Source organism: Heliangelus exortis, chromosome 30 (genome assembly GCF_036169615.1).
Source record: "Heliangelus exortis chromosome 30, bHelExo1.hap1, whole genome shotgun sequence".
In the NCBI taxonomy this organism is placed as follows: Eukaryota; Metazoa; Chordata; class Aves; order Apodiformes; family Trochilidae; genus Heliangelus; species Heliangelus exortis.
Genome location: NC_092451.1, coordinates 3,963,047 through 3,979,240, shown reverse-complemented (window position 1 = coordinate 3,979,240; position 16,194 = coordinate 3,963,047). Strand labels below are relative to the sequence as shown.

The 16,194-nt window shown below is 58.2% G+C and overlaps 1 protein-coding gene across 2 annotated transcripts in view; it reads right to left on the bottom strand.

The window, feature by feature from the left end:
• LOC139788831 (hexokinase-2) overlaps positions 1-15,902 on the bottom strand; it is a 35,514-nt gene extending 19,612 nt beyond the window's left edge. The window contains exons 1-2 of one of the 2 annotated variants that reach the window (XM_071729060.1): positions 15,615-15,902; positions 1,679-1,841 (exon numbers count right to left, since the gene is read on the bottom strand). In XM_071729060.1, the coding sequence (XP_071585161.1) occupies positions 1,679-1,841; positions 15,615-15,665 (214 nt within the window). In that variant the 5' untranslated portion in view covers positions 15,666-15,902. Of the gene's footprint in view, positions 1-1,678; positions 1,842-9,074; positions 9,181-15,614 lie in introns of those variants that run through there. The other variant, XM_071729061.1, reaches the window with a different exon arrangement.
• Between the last annotated feature and the right edge of the window lie 292 nt (positions 15,903-16,194).

The window sequence follows — 16,194 nt, the reverse complement described above, 5'->3', positions numbered from 1 at the left end:
TGACTTTCTGTGGCTCTGTGTGCCACCTCCCAGCCCAGCAGCAGAGGCCCTGCTGCCCCTCACTCACCATCCCAGCTTTTGCCTCCCCAGGACTTGCTCAGACCCCTCCTGCTCTGCAGGCTCTGGTCAGCTGCAGCCCCGTGACTGTCCCCGTGTCCCTCCTGCGTCACATTTTCCATGCTGCTGTGCCCCTTCTCCCTCTGCTCCTGGGGAGCAGTGCCAGCTGGGACATTGGAGAAGCTGCAGACTGGGAGGCTCTGGGGCAGGAAGCCAAAGCTGACTCTTGGAAGGGCAAGGAGAGGGATTGCACCTTCTCCCCAGCACAGCTCCTGGTGCTGGAGCTCAGACTCCAGCAGCACCCAGCACCTTGCCCTGCACCCATTCCCATGCCCAGGGGCAATGTTCTGCCCAGCCCTGTAATTAAAAATCGGCTCAAATATTTCAATAGATTGAAATCTCCACCCCGGGGCAGGCAGCCAGCCCCAGCTTTGGGGTATCCGTGCAGCTGGGGGGGACAAGCACGTGGGATGGGGCAGGGATGTGGCCACACAAAGGGGGATTCTGAGAGAGGTGGGGACTTTCTGCCAGGGTCTGTCACACTAGGATAAGGGGTGATGGTTTGAAACTCATCGAGGGAAGGTTCAGGTTCAACATTAGGGAGGAATCCTTCAGGGTGGGGGTGGTGGCCCCAGGTGCCCAGCGAGGTGGGAGATTCCCCATCCATGGAAACCCCCAAGGTGAGGTTGGATGGGACTCAGAGCAGCCTGGGCAGGTGGGACGTGTCCCTGACCATGGCAGGGGGATGGATCTATCAAGATCCAACCCAACCCATCCCATGATTTCCCCCTGGGATGCTGAAGGAGGCCGTGGAGGTGGGGGGAGCAGGCAGAAAGGCTGCATTGTGAGGAAGCAGTCCCCGAGCCCCCTGTCCTCCCGTGGCCCTGGTGGCATTCAGAGCAGCTGGCACCACCACACGCCTCCCAGCTCATGACATCCGATGAGCAGGACCCGTGACTGTCCCTGTCCTGCCAGGAGGGACACGCCAAGGCCACTTCCCACCCTCCCTCGCACCAGTGGGAACTGGGAGCTCCCCCCAGTCCCAGCAGAGGGTGGGAAAGGAGACCTGGCCCCGTGCAAAGCCTTGCTCAGCAGAAGCAGGATGAGGAGGGGAAGAGAGAGAGGGCCCTGGGTGCCCTCCCTGGTTTGGCAGCACCCTGAGGGTGGATCTTGACCCTGAGGGTGCTGAGCCCCTGGGTGCCCAGGCTGCCCCCAGAAGCTGTGGCTGCCCCATCCCTGGAGGTGTTGGAGGTTGGATGGGGCTTGGAGCCCCCTGGGCTGGGGGAGGGGTCTCTGACCATGGCAGAGGTGGCACTGGGGGAGCTTTAAGGTCCCTCCAACCCAAACCAGTCTGGGGTTCTATGAATATGTGCTGGAACAGAGGGCTGGAGCCATCCGTAGAATCCCAGACACCTCCCATCAGCCCAGGCTGCTCCAAGCCCCATCCAGCCTGGCCTGGAACACTCCCATGGATGGGTCATCCACAGTTTCCCTGAACAACCTGTTCAGTGTCTCCCCAGCCTCACAGTGAGGAATTCCCACCTCCTCTCTAACCCAAATCTCCTCTCTTCCAGTCCCAGCACCTCCAGAGACCACAGCCCCCTCTCCCAGCTCTCAGTACCTGTCCCATCCGGGGTGGATCTCACAAAGGTGGGCAGCATCTTCACCATGGCCGTGGGGTTGGTGTTAGCTCCCAGCCCCTTCTCCATCTCCTTCTCAAAACGTTGGGACACCTCCTGGAGGGTCTCCTCGGAGAGCCGCATGTGGTAGAGGTACTTGTCAATCTGAAAGGTGGGGACAAAGCCAAAAAGTCAGCTGGGGGGGCTGGGGACAAGCCCTGTGTCACCCTCAGGACAGCGTTCAGCCCCCCCCTTGCATCCCCTGGGGCTGATGGTGCTGAGCAGGGAATGTGGTGACCCCAGGAGCATCCCCTCCCCTGATCCCGGCACCCAAACAGGTTGTGACACAAACAGGGCCCAAACTCAGGAACCTTCCCTGCCCGGGGTGAGTCAGGAGGTCAGCAGGGCAGGAGGTTTTCCAGCTGTGAAGCCCTTCCTACCCCACAGCCCTTGACCTTGACCCTCAGGGCCTCCTCCTACGTGAAGGATGCTCGGCAGCAATCGCTGCCCAGTCACTCACTGCCTGCTGAGATCACTCCTGCAAAGGGTTCTGGTGCCAAGAACCACTCAGCCCCCTTGGACAAACAGCTCTGGTGTGACACAAGCAGCTGCTGTGGCTGCAAAGAGAAGGAATCCATCTCCCTGCTCCTGGGAAGCATTTCCAGCCTCACGCCGAGGCCACCGAGATGCCCGGCTCCTTCTATAAATGGCATCAAAAACTCCTTGGCCTCTCCAGGAAAGGCATGGAAAAACTCCTCCCCGACCCATGTGGATGTCTTCAGAGCCAGGGAAAGGAAATGGAGAAGTGACCAGCCTGCCAGCTCCCCAACCAGCCCCTGTTTCAATTAACTTCACTTAAAATTAATTAAAGGGCAAAGCTTGCAAGCCCTGCGAAGTCCAGAGGAAAAGCTCCACCCAGGGAGCTCACCTGTCTGCAGGCACGTAACGTGGGGCATCAGAAACCCAGCACAGGTTTTCTGTTACAGGGCTGGGCTCTAGGAAATGGGCATTTTGTGGGCCAGGAGTGGCCACCTGCCCTGGTGTCACCTCCACTTGGACCCCGGGCTGGACACAGCAGCTCTGAGCTACTGGGGGTCTGGGATGCTCCAGAGGATCCTTTTCCCCTCTTGGCTTCTACATTTCCATCTCTGCTGGGATTTTGGTTTCTCACCCCTCCCTAATGCAATTTCCTAGCAAAAATCAATAGCCTAAGATGCAAATGCAAGGTTGGGTTGCACCACTCCAATCCTTCCAGACTTCTAGGAGAAAAATACCTAACCAGGGCTGTGAGTGGAAGGTAGCTGAAAAATAAGCTGTAAATTCAACTGTAACTAAGGTCTCATCCTGCAGAAGCTGAATGCCTTGGAACCTCAAACGCACAAGAAGTTTTCACTCCTTGTTCCTGCCCAGGACACACAGGGTGGTGAAGATGCTGGTGGGTTCACCAGTCCCCAAAATCCCAGCCTGGGGAAACACCAGGGAGGATTCCCCTCCTTTCCCCAGGACAGGACCTGCTCAGCACATTCCCCACGTCCTCCAGGCTCCACCACAATCAGCAGTGTGGGAAACAGGGTCACCTTCTTCTAATCTCCAAAGCCTTTTAAAACCTGGATCATCTCCCCCCAGCACAGATCCCACTTGGCAGCACAGGGCAGCTCAGGGTGTCCTGCAGAGAGGTTCCAGCAACTCAGCCCCTCCATGGGCACCTTCATGCCCAAGGCTTCAACAATTGCCCCAAAACACACCTCAAATCATAGCAAAAAAAAAAAAAAAAAAAAAAAAAAGGTGAGATGGGGGAATTCCATCTGCAGCCACAAGGCACAAGGACATCTTTCACATCTTTCAAGCCAAACAACCTTGGGTGTTGAAGTTTTGGTTTTGGTTTTGTTTTTTTAGATTTTCCAACTCCAAAGAAATCACTAAAGTCACTGGGTCAGGATCCAGAATGGGGCAATTCAATTTCTGGGAAGCTTCAGTTGTAAATACTGATGTTTCCCTGAGGAAATCTAAACTGGGCAGAGGAGGAGCAGCTTGGAGCTGGGAGGTGCAGGCTGAGCTCCCAGCCCAGGACCTGGCACACAGGGCAGGACATTGTGGTGAAGAACCTGCTCACCAGAGCTGCTGGGACTGAAACAACTTCCATGCCAGGTTTTTGGTTTTTGAACTGAAACCATTTCAGTGCCCAGCTCCCAGCTCAGGGCTGTCCCCAGAGGCTCAGTTCATTTCTACCCCAGATGCTGGGGAAGTGCCCAGCATTGCTCTGCCCAGGCCACCATTGGGCAAGACCCATCTGCCCAAGGCTGAAGAAACCTCAGGTTGCCCAATTTTTTGCTGTCAGCTGGAGCTGAGCAGTGCTGAGCTGAGCTTCAAGGACCCCAAAGCCAGGCTTGCCTTTGCAATTATGGCAACAACCCCCAGCACCAGGACCACAGCAGGGGGATGGGGCTTTGTCTGAAGCCTTCTCTTCATCCTCCCAGCAGGGACAGACCCTGAGGGTTATAGAATCATGGAATTATTCCCTTTAGAGGGACCTCAAAGCTCCTCCAGTGCCACCCCTCCCACAGCCCAGGGTGCTCCAAGCCCCATCCAACCTTCAACACTGCCAGGGATGGGGCAGCCACAGATTCTGGGGGCACCCAGGGGCTCAGCACTCTCACACCAAACAATTTCTTCCTAAGATTTCATCTAAATCTCCCCAGTTTTTCAGTTCAAACCCTTCCCCCTCATCTCATCCCTCCAGGCCCTTGTCCCAAGCCCCTCTCCAGCTTTCCTGGAGCCCCTTCAGGCACTGGAAGGTGCTCCAAGGTCTCCCCAGAACCTTTTCCTTCTCTTCTCCAGCCTGAACACCCCCAACTCTCTCCCCCTGGCTCCAGAGCTGCTCCAGCCCTCCCAGCAGCTCCAGTGCCTCCTCTGGACTGGTTCCAACAGCTCCGTGTCCTTCTGCTGCTGGGGACCCCAGAGCTGGACCCAGCTTTACCCCGGGGGGGTCTCCTCAGAGGGGGACAGAGAGGGACAATCCATCCCCTTCAGAGCCCCCTCCCCGTGGTGCCAGGGCCCCGTGTCCCCGTGTTTTTGGGGACAGGGACAGGGTTGTTCTCAGGGGTGGAAATGTCAGCACGAGGGCGGCTTCCGGTGCCGTTTCCTGCCGGGGATGGGGAAGGGCAGGACCCGGGGTGGTTTATTCTGCACCACATCTTTTGAGGTGTGCTCCGAGCCAAAAGCCAAAAACCAGTCTGGGAGCTGATGTTTCCAGTTCCCCCAGTATCTCCCCACTGGTGTTTTCAGCTGGGCCTGGAACGTTTTCGGGGGGGGAAAAAATGTAACCCTGGGGAGAGGTTCGCTGGTTTCTGGGCTGGATTCTTTTCCTTTTTGGCAACAAAGTCAAATATTTGTTGTGCAGGAGGACAACGGAGCGGGTGGTGTGTGCACTGCCTCCTCCCTCCAGGGCAATCTCTCCCTGAAATGACTTTTTTCGTTGTCACTTCCCTCCCTATCCCCTTTTTTAAGCTCAACTGTGCTGTTTCTTTAAACAACAACAATGAATTTTTTCGGCACCCTGACTCTCTCCCTGCTTCTCTCAGGGAAGCCTCCAGCAAGCAGCACCCGTGCCCCCACGCACCCCACCTGGGCCTGCAGCAAGGACACGATCGGATGGGGGGAAACTGAGGCAGGGGGAGTAGCAGCAGGGGCACAGGGGGCACCGGGGAGAGCATCCAGGATGGGAGATGTTTGATTTCCCAGCCTGGGACCGTCACCTTTCCATTATCCCGTCAGGGCCGTGCCACCTCCTCCCACCCGACGCTCGCCGTCCCCGTGTCCCCGTTACCCAGCCCGGGCTGACTCAACACGGGGGAACTGGCTCGGCCCCTTCCCCAGCCTCCCCACCTCGGGTGACACAGGGCTGCACCCACCCTCCTGCTCCGGCCCTGACCCCGCCAGCACCCACGTCCTTGGCTGCCATCGAGGGCCCCGCGCTGAATCCGTCCCCACGTGTCCTCCCGCCGCGGCCAAGCCTCTGATGACACAGGCCCGGAGTCAGCCCCAACCCGGTGACTCAGACGCTTTCCTGCTCAGCCGGTTCCTCCCGGCATGGGACGGGAGCTGAACCCCACGGAACAGGGCACACGGAGGAGAAATCGGCGCTGCCGAGCGCCGGCGGTGGCCGGGGACCTGTCCTTGGGTGACCCCGCTGCTCCCCGGCCCCACAAAAACCCCGTTCCGACCGGGAAAACTTTCTGCTTCCCAGCTGGGGACTCGAGGACATCAAAACTGCTCCCAGTCCCGTCCAGCCCGGCCCCGGGGACACCTCCCTGCCCGTGCACCCTTTCACTACCGCTCAAAATCCTGAAAGATCTCGGGGCTCAGAGGAGGCAGCACCCCAGGAGGATGTGGGACAGCAAAGCTCCACTTGGCACCACAACCCCCCCTCGGGTGTTGGGAGCATCCCGCCAGAGTTGGGGAAACTGAGGCAGGGCCCTGCCCTAAGCTCCACGGGACAGCGAGGGTGGGAAGGAGCATCCTGACCCCCACCTCGGGGGGCTGAGGGGGCTGGGTTGTTCAGTTGGGTTCCAGGAATCCAGCATCAGGATTCCCACCCACAGAGGGAAACAGCCAGGAGGTAAAACTAAACTGCCCACAAAGGAAAAATAAAAATAAAAATAAAAATAAAAATAAGAATAAAAATAAAAATAAAAATACAACAACACAACAACAATGAAGGAAAACCTGTCCCTAGCCTGGGAACAGCCCCAAACCCAGGAAAATTAAGTCCATGGCCACTTTTTCCTTCTTCAGAAGGAGTGATGGGGAGGCTCATCCAACTTTCAAGCCAGGGATGTGGAAGGATGCTGCTGAGGTTAATTAAAGTTTGCACAACTCCCTGGAGGGGGGGGAGATAAGTTCATCCCACAACCCCCTGCCAAGCAGGAGGAGGGATTTGGGGATGTAGGTGACATCCCCCAGGGTGGGCAGCAGGGTAAAGCTGTGGTGTGGCCAGAATGGTGAGAAAAGTCCCATTTTGGGGCTGTTTTCAAGGCCCTGAGGTGGACACAAAGCACGAGGTGGTGGGAAGGTGATTTCTTCCTACAGCCAAGTCCCTTTTCTGTGCATTCTGAAGCCAAAAAGATGCACAACTCAAAGACACCAGGATGCACACCAGACTTTTCCCAAACAGTCTCCAATTCTGGGTAAAAACCTTCTGGGTTGGGTGTTAAAAAAAAAAAAAAAAAGAACAAAACCAAACAAAAAACCAAACCACAGAGCTTTCCAAGAATTCCAGCCTCCCTGGGGACTGCCCTCCTGGGTCATGAGATGATTTCTACACCAGGGATAATTCTGGCATCCATGGTGGAAGCATCCAGCTGCTCCTGCAAGCACAACCAGGCTCCAGCTTCTCCTCACACACCTCGAGGATTCACCAGGTTAAAAATAACCCCCAAAAAATCCAGTTGTGGAGGCCAGGGAGGGCAAAGCCATCTCAAACCTCAATCACACACCCCGTGACACCTCTTGGGGATTTTTTTTTTTCTTTTTTTTCCCCACTTCCCTTCACGTATCTCAGCACCCAACATTTTTTTTTTTTTTTTTTTTTTTTTTGTTTTGGGTGCGGGGGGGATGGGGGAGCAAAACCAAAGGAAGGAAGTTCCTGAGGTTTGGCACAGGGACACACACACACACAGACACTTTTCCTGGGGAACTGAAGCCCATCACCAACCCAACCCTTCCCTCTCTCCATTATTCCCAGATCCCGATAAGGAGCTGGCAGCCCGGCAGGCTCAGCCGCTGGCCTATTTCTGCCGCCGGGTTACACAACCCCTTTCCCGAGGATTTGGCTGTTGCACAATCCCGGGGACACTGCCGGAGAAGCCGAGGCCGCCGGTCCCTCCCTCCTTCCCCATCGCTTTGCGCCGAGAAGTTTTTTTTTTTTGTTTTGGCTTTTTTTTTTTTTTTTTTTTTTTTTTTTTACTTTCTTCGAGTTTTGTTTCTTTTTCTTTTTTTTTTTATTTTATCTCTCCTCTCACTTCCTACTTCACTCCAGCCAAGGGCCAACGTGGCAAGTTGGGTCCCTCCACCAGCAGCACCTTTTTTTTTTTTTTTTAAATAATTCATTTCATATTTTGCTTTTTAATTTTTTTTTTTTAAGGGCACAGTTGCAAATCCTGACAAATCCCCCGTCCCCATCCTGGAACCCCGGTAGTAAGAACCGCTGCCCAATGGAGCCAAAACCAAACCCTCACTGCCAGCTCCTTGGAAGAGCCCAAGCCTCCCCTCACAGCTTCCCCCCGGCCAGGGTTTTTTTTTTCCAGGAATCATTTATTTCCCGCTGGTTCCCAGCCCAGGCGCTGTCCTGCCCAAACAAAGCCCCGGCTGCTCCCCCCCCTCCCAACCCAACTCCTTAAAAAGCAGAAACTCCCGTTCCTACAGCGCCTGAACTCCGGAATTCCCGCTGACAAACCCTCCCAACGGGACACTTCGGGTCCCACTTGCGGTCCAGAATCCGGCTCCGGAGCGAATTCGGAGCAGGGACACACGAGGTGGTTCCCGTCCCAGCCAATAGAGGGGGGGGGACACACACAGAGGGGGGGGGGGGGGACACAGCGTGGGGACCCCGAGGGGCCGCGTTGCACCCCAGTTCGGCGCAGCCCCGAACACCCCGAACACTCCCCCGACCCCAAATGCTGAAGGTCCCGGGGGATGCTGCGCGCCCGCGGATGCTCCGCGCCGGCGGCACGTGCTGCGCGGGGCGATCCCGGAGGAGGGGGGGGTCCCGGCTCCCTGTGGCGGTGGTCGGGGAGGGGAGGGCAGGGGGCACCACACACACTTCTTCCTCCTCCTGCTCCGCGCTGCGGCCGCGGGGGGCGCGCAGCCACGCGGGTCCCTGCGCGGCACGTACCGCACGGCGGCCCCGGCGGGGACCGCGGGGCGACAGCAGCGCCTCCGCCTGCCCCGCTTCCCCTTCCCTCCTCCTGGGGGGTTCCTTTTGGCTCCTTTGCTCTCTTTTCCCCCTTATTTTATTCTCCCTTTTAAGCTTTCCTACCCCCCTTTTTTTTCTTTTTTCCTTTCCTTTTTTTTTTTCTTTTTTACTTTTTTCTCTTACTTTTTTTTAACTTCTTCGCTTCCCCCACGTTTCTTTTTTCCTTTCCTTTCTTTCTATTTACTTCTTTCTCTCTTCCTTCCCTCTGAACTTTTTCGCTTTCCACCCCTCCTTGTCCCTGTCTCCTTTTCCCCCTTCATTCCTTCCCTTTTCCCTCCTTCCTTTTCCCCCCCTCTTTCCACCTTTCCCCCCTTTTCCTGCTCTTCTCCCCTTTCCACTTTTTTTCTCCTTTCTCCCCTTCACCTTCCCTCCCCCCTCTCTCTCCCCAGCACCCCCTTCGTGGCTCTGCGTGTCCCCCCCCTCACCTTCTGTGTCTGATCATGGTTCAGCTCAGTGAAGAAGTAGGCGAGGAGGTGGGATGCGATCATCCTGCTGCCGGCCGGGGGGCGCGGAGGGGCGCGGAGGGGCGCGGAGGGGCGCGGAGGGGCGCGGAGGGGCGCGGAGGGGTGCGGAGCGGTGCGGAGCGGTGCGGGACAGACCCCCCCCCAGCAGCGCGCGGCGCGGTGCTGGCCCCGGCCCCACTGGGGCTCATTGAGGAGTTTCCCCCCGGCCCACGAGTGACGCGGCCCCCACGGCCGCTCCTGATTGGCTGAGGGGCGAGGGTGTGTGACCGGCGCGAGGGGGGCGGGAGGGGGTGAATGGGGAAAGGAAGGGGGGGGAGGGGGGGGAGGAGACGGGGCGGGGGGGGGGACTGGAGGTGACACACTGGGGGGGTGACTGGGGGGACTGGGAACGCGTGGGGGGACTGGGGGGGACACACTGGGGGGAACTGGGGGGGTCACTGGGGGGACACACTGGAGGGACTTGTGGGGGTCATTGGGGGGACTGGGGGGACACACTGGGGGGACTGGGGGGACACCCTGGGGGGGACACACTGGGGGAAACTTAGGGGGGGTCACTGGGGGGACACGCTGGGGGGGACTGGGAAGGTCACTGGGGGGGACACTGGGGGGGACACACCGGGGGGACTGAGGGGGGGTCATTGGGGGGACACACTGGGGGGGACTGGAGGGGTCACTGGGGGGACACACTGGGGGGGATTGGAGGACACACTGGGGGGGTCACTGGAGGTAATGGGTGGACATTGAGGGGCACATTGGGGGGGACTGGGGACATTTGGGGGGGCTGGAGGACACACACTGGGGGGGACTGGAGGGGCACTGGGGGTTGTGACACTGGGGGTAATGGGGAGACTGGGGGGTGAGACATTTGGGGACTGAGGGGACAAAATGAGGGGTAACAGGGGGACTGGAGGGGACTGGGGACATTCGGGGGACTGGGGGGCTGAGGGTGCACTGGAGGGTGGGAGATCAGGGAACTGGTGGGTACTGGGGAGTAGCGGGGAGACTGGAGAGGACTGGGGCAAACTGGAAAGTAGTGGGGGGGCTGTGGGTCACTGGGGTGGGACATTGGGGGATACTGGGGGGACTGGGGTGGACTGGGGGGACTGAGGAGACATTGGGGGGTGTGCTGGGCAGTACTGGGGGGATTAAGGGCACGGGACGTTGGGGGGGCACCGGTCTGAACTGGGAGAGTGAGACATTGGGGAGTACTATGGGAAATTGGGGTGAACTGGGGGGCTGTGGGGGCACTGGGGAGTACTGGGGTGAATGGGTGGGGACTGGAGGGGATGGGGAAGGGGGGGGACAATGTGGGGTCCTGGGGGGTTACCGGGTGTGAACTGGGGGGGTACTGGAGTGAACTGGGAGGGTGGGTGGTATGTGGGTGAAAGAGGAGTTGAAGAGGCTCGGGGGGACACTGGGGGGAGATGAGTGGGGGGCACCGGGGGGGCTGTAGGACACGGGGGGGTCAGGGGGAGGGTGATGGGTGGGGGCGTGAGGAGGATCTTGGGGGGGCACTGGGGGGTGAGAGGAGTGTGGGTGAACGGGGGGGCTATGGGTGCACTGGGGGGGTCTGACATTGGGGAGGTACTGGGAGATACTGGGGTGAACTGGGGGTAGTGGAGTGAACTGAGGGGATTGAGGGGGATTGGGGGAAACAGAGGCGAACTGGGATGACTGGGATGGGACATTAGGGGATACTGGGAGGCTACTGGAGCAGACTGTGGGTGCACTTGTGGGGTGGAACATTGGGGGTTACTGGGAGGGGGCTGTGGGTGTCCGGAGGGGTGGATGAGGTGGGGAGGGAACTGGGGTGAGCTGAGGGGGGACTGTGGGTGCACTGGGGGGGGTTCACTGGAAGGGTGCCGGGGGATACTGGTGTGAACTGGGAAAGGCGGGTGGGCGGAGTTTTGGGTGCCGTGGGCAGGGTGCAAAAGCGGGTGTGGGGGGGTTGTGCACGCAGGGGGGGAAGAGGCCCACGTGTGCAGGTGTGCACGCACAGCCCGGCCCCGTCACGCGTGGGTCCCCCCCGGCTCCGTGTGTCCGTCACCCCGCAGCCATCGCCACCCTGCCCGTCACCCCTCCCCGCACCCCTCCCCGCACCCCTCCCCGCACCCATCCCCTCCGCTTCCGCGGGCTCTGCCTCCTCCATCCCCTTTGGGACCCAACCGGGGTCCCCGGGGCCGAGGCCACCCCGGGGTCCCCACGAACGAGGTCCCTGGCACGTCCTCCCCCCCCTGCCCAGCCGGTTCGGGGCTGCCAGCAGAGCCGGTCCCGCCAGCCCCGGACCGGACCGGACCGACCCAACCCGTCCGCCCGCTCCCCGCCACCTTCCCAACCAGCCCGGAGCAGCCCCAGCTCCTTCCCCTTCACCTCGAAAGCAAAACCATCGATTCCCGGCTCACCGGGAACTGGGAAAAACAGATCCAAAGGCGAGGAGAGGGGGAACCGCTGCCCCTGCCCCCCCCCGGGCCGGGATTTCCCTTTTATCCCCCCCAGCCCCAGAGGATGCTTTGGGATCTCCCCGCTCTATTTCACCCTCATCCATTCTTTTGATTTTTTTTTTTTTTTCTTCCCAAACACCCGAACTGGGAGGAAATGAAAGCAGCGTTGGACACCCCGGGGGGCACCGGTCCCTCCTCTGCCTGCCCGGCGGGATGAAGGAAGCTCCTGTCTGGGCAGAATGCGGGGTTTGTCTCCTCCTCCTGTTCCGCTCAGGACCTCATTTCACCTCTGGAAAACCAATTTGTTCCTAGAGGAATATTCCTCAACACTCAATTTATTCCCCTGGCCGAGAAAACATTGGAGGATCCACATGGTCCTCCCAGTAATTCAGCTTTGAAGCCATATTTTATACTTTTTAATGTTTTTTTTTTAAATCATATATATTTTAAAATTCTTAATTTAATCTGGAAAACCAATTTATTCCCAGAGGAATATTCCTCAACACTCGATTTATTCTTCTAACCAAGAAAACACCAGATAATCCACCCAGTCCTCTGAATAGTTCAGCTTTAGAGTGATATTTATTTTTTTTTTAATTCCCAATGGTTTTGTTTCGGTTTTTTTTAGTGCATTTTGCATTATAAACCTCAAAAAAAAAATTTTTTTTTTCCAGCTGCCTTGCTTGTAAATTATCTCCAGGGATTTGATGCCTGAGCAGGAGGCAAGGGGCTGCTCCATGTCCCTGGATGGCACTGAGGAGAGGAAGGGCCCTGCCCAGAGCTCGGAGCACCCAGGAGGCCTGGGCAGGGCTGGGGATGCAAACGGGACCAACCTGCTCCACAGTGGGGGGAAACACCCCCAACACCCCCCACAAAGAGCCAGGGACTCCAACTCATCAAGGGGAAACTGAGGCACGGAGTGGGCTGGAGGAATTGGGGAGGGAGCGGGGAGCGTCTGATGCTTGAAGGTCACGGGAATGAGCTGGAGCTGCTCCAGGAGAGGAGTTAATTCCTCCTGGATCACCTGCCCCGTGACTCAGCCCCTGGCCCTGCTCTACATAGTTTGTGAGGAGGAAGAGGAGGAGGAGGAGGAGGAGGAGGAGGACGTTGGGTTTGTCACACACATCCCTGGCCAGGCCAGGGGATGCCAGAGGTGATGAGCACCCCTTGACTGCACCCAACGCACCGGAAAAACCTTGGGCCCGACCCGACCCAGTTTAGTCCAGGAGGGAATGGAAAACCAGTCCGAGAGCTTCTCCTGCCCTGTCAGTGTGACCTTGGGGCTCAACCGGGACAAAAAAAAAGCTTTTCCCCAGCTTTGGGGTCAGGGAGGAGGTTCCTCCATCCCAAACCTCTGCAGAAAGGGGGATGGGGATGCCCCGCTCCTCTCCTCCTCTCCAACCCACCCATCCCAAGCCATCCAGTTGGGTCCCCAGGCCACCCTCTCCTGAGCCACCGGCCCTTCCCGAAATGCCCGGAGGGATTCCCTGGGGGTCAGGGGATGGGGTGGCCCTGGCTGGGTCACCTCGAGCTCCTTCCACCCCTCACAACCCCGCTAATCCAGGCAGACAGACGGAAAAGGGAGATTAATGCAGATCAGATGGAGCCGTTTAATTTTAGCTCCTTCACGTGTCCCACAGCCTCGTGCCAGCTCTCACCCCGCTCTCCCCAAAGCCCTCAGTGCCACCGGGCCACCAGCCAGCCCAGGAGGAAGCCCCATGGGGTTTGTTCATCCTCCCTTGGTGCTGGTCACCCCTCTGATGGTCCTGGTCACCCTTCCCTGGTCCTGGTCACTCTTCCCTGGTCCTGGTCACTCTTCCCTGGTCCTGGTCACCCTTCCCTGGTCCTGGTCACCCTTCCCTGGTCCTGGTCACTCTTCCCTGGTCCTGGTCACCCTTCCCTGGTCCTGGTCACCCTTCCCTGGTCCTGGTCACTCTTCCCTGGTCCTGGTCACCCTTCCCTGGTCCTGGTCACCCTTCCCTGGTCCTGGTCACCCTTCCCTGGTCCTGGTCACTCTTCCCTGGTCCTGGTCACCCTTCCCTGGTCCTGGTCACCCTTCCCTAATCCTGGTCACTCTTCCCTGGTCCTGGTCACCCTTCCCTGGTCCTGGTCACCCTTCCCTGGTCCTGGTCACCCTTCCCTGGTGCTGTCCCCCTTCCTCTGGAGATGAGCACCCTCCCCCTGGCAGCCTCTCCTGCCTGGAGCACCCCAGGATCAGCCCCAGTGGGGAGAGGGAACCCCATGAGCACCATCCTCAAAGTGCCACCAAGGTCCCCAAACTGCAGAGGGGACCACAGCCCCGTCAGGAGCCCTGGCAGGATGAGTGATGTCCCCAAACCCAGCCATGAGCAAACCTGGAGAGAGCTGGGGAGGGACTCCTGGGGCTGGCACACCCCGGAGGTCAAAAGTCCCGGGAAGGACACGGGAGGTTGAGTCACAACATCCCGGGATGAGCAGCTCCTGCCTCTGGCACTTTCCCAACCCCAAGGAAGGAGAAGGTTTCTCCAGCTCCTCCAGGCCCTTTCTGGCAGGGTCACAGCCACACGTCCCCAGTGCCCCCCAGCCAGGCAGCGAGATGCTCAGTGCTGGGGGCTTCTCCCTCCCCTCCTCCGTGGGGCCCCGGAGCTCTGGGCGTGAGCCAAGCCAGGGGATTTGGGATTTGTTGCCCATCCCAAGCTTGTGGCTGCTGGTTCTGGTTCCTACCAGAACTCTTGGGATGCTCCAAAGCTCCTCTGGGTTTTTCCCAATTCCTGGAGTGGGATCTCCCACCCTAGAGCAGGATCTCCCTGCCACCACCCTGGGGGGCTGCAGCCACAGCCAGCCCAGGCTCGGAGAAGGGTTGGGAATTGTCCAGCTCCACCGGGATGCTGGAGGGCTGGGATGCTCCACCAGGATGCTGGAAGGAGCAGCTGGAGGTGAAGGCTCAGGAGAGATCCAGGAGCTGGCATCAAATCCCAAATACAAACCCCCTCAGGCCCAACCTCTGCAAAATCCTTCCCAGCCAGCACTGGCAAGTGGAGAAAACCCAAAAATCAGCATCAAGGGAGCTGTGGGGCCACGGGCAGAGCTGGATCCCACCCCTGGGCTGGAGGCAAAGCCATGGCACAGCCAGGGACCATTGGACACATCCCCGTGGCCAAGCCACGTGCAGGCAGCTCCCAACCCATCCCAGGGAGCTGGGGCAGAAAACCTCCAGAAACCTGGAGCAGAAATGGGGACCCCCAGCTGGGGGGGATTCCTGCTCTCCCAGCCCTTCCTGCCGCTCAGGGGAGAAATGAAAAAAAATCCCTATTTTTAAATTTTTCCTTTCCAGCCAAGACCGTTTTGACCCAGGAAGAGCTGCTGAGACAGGGGGCAAGAGCTGCTTTTCCAGGAAAATTTCCCAAATGGTGCTGGGGAAGAAACCCAAGGAACTTCTGGTGCTTCCTCAGATGCTTTTTGGGGTGAGAAAATCCACCCTGAGCATCCCAACCCCAAGCCTGGATCCAGGCTGAATTCCCCTGGGATGCAGGAGCAGATCCAGGCAGCATCCCATGGAAATGCCCCAGCCCCCCAGACACAGATTTTTCCATCAAGTCACAGAAAAACTCACCTCAAACATTGCATCCCACCCCGCTTGGGGCCAGGGCTTTGGGAAGGAATTTTCCTTCACCCTTCCAGCAATTATTTCCCCAGCATCCATCCAGTTTGAGTCCATCCCAAAATCAACCTTCCACCACATCCTTCCCCATCCTATCCCATCCCATCCCATCCCATCCCTGGGCCACCACAGCTCCTTTTCCATCTCCAAAGGAGCTATAACCCCCCCAAAAAATCCCAAATCCTTCTCTCCCAGCCCTTCCCACTGCTTGGGGACAAAAAGAAATGAAAAAAAAAAATCTTTTTTTTTTTCAGTTTTCCTTTCCAGCTAAACCAACCTCTTACCCCATCCCAGGAATTAACCTCCCATCCCATCCTGGAGCTGTCGCAGCTGCTTTGCCAGCTCCAAGGGATCTAAAACCCTCCCAAAAATCCAAACCAAAGTAAAAAAATCCCAAATCCAAGGAGAAAATCCCTTTACCTGGATGAAGCTCTGCTCCTCCATCCCCTCTGCTGCCTGCTCAGCCATCATCCCAGCTTCTGGGGCTGCTGTGCCCGGTGCTGGGCAGGGACCATCTGAGCTTTATCACCTCTGATCCCCGGGGTGGCAGCTCCTGCGTGCCAGCCCCGAGGTCATTGGTTGGGCACAGCTTGGAGAAAATCGGGATTTCAGGAGCCCCAGAGTAATCCCAGAGCTGTTGGATGAGCAGAAAGGAGCTGCCCAGGGTGGGCTTGGCTTCCTTTATCCCCCTCACCCAAATTCCCTGCAGAGCATCCTTGGACCACCCCTTGATGTCCCCACCCCAAATTTGGGTGTGGAACGGTTCCCCCTGTGGATTTTCTCTCTTCGTGTGGTTTGGTTTTGTTGTTGTTTTTTTTTTTTTCTTAAGGCAAATCAAAGTGGGGGGTTTAATGCTGTCTGACAGCTGATTTTCCCAGGGGATGTTTCTTGCTGGAAGCTCTGAGGCTGGCAGCAGTGCTGGGCTCACACGTGTGCACATGTGTCTACACGTGTGTCCCCACACGTGGCACGGGGACGTGCGGCCACCCAGCCGGAAAAA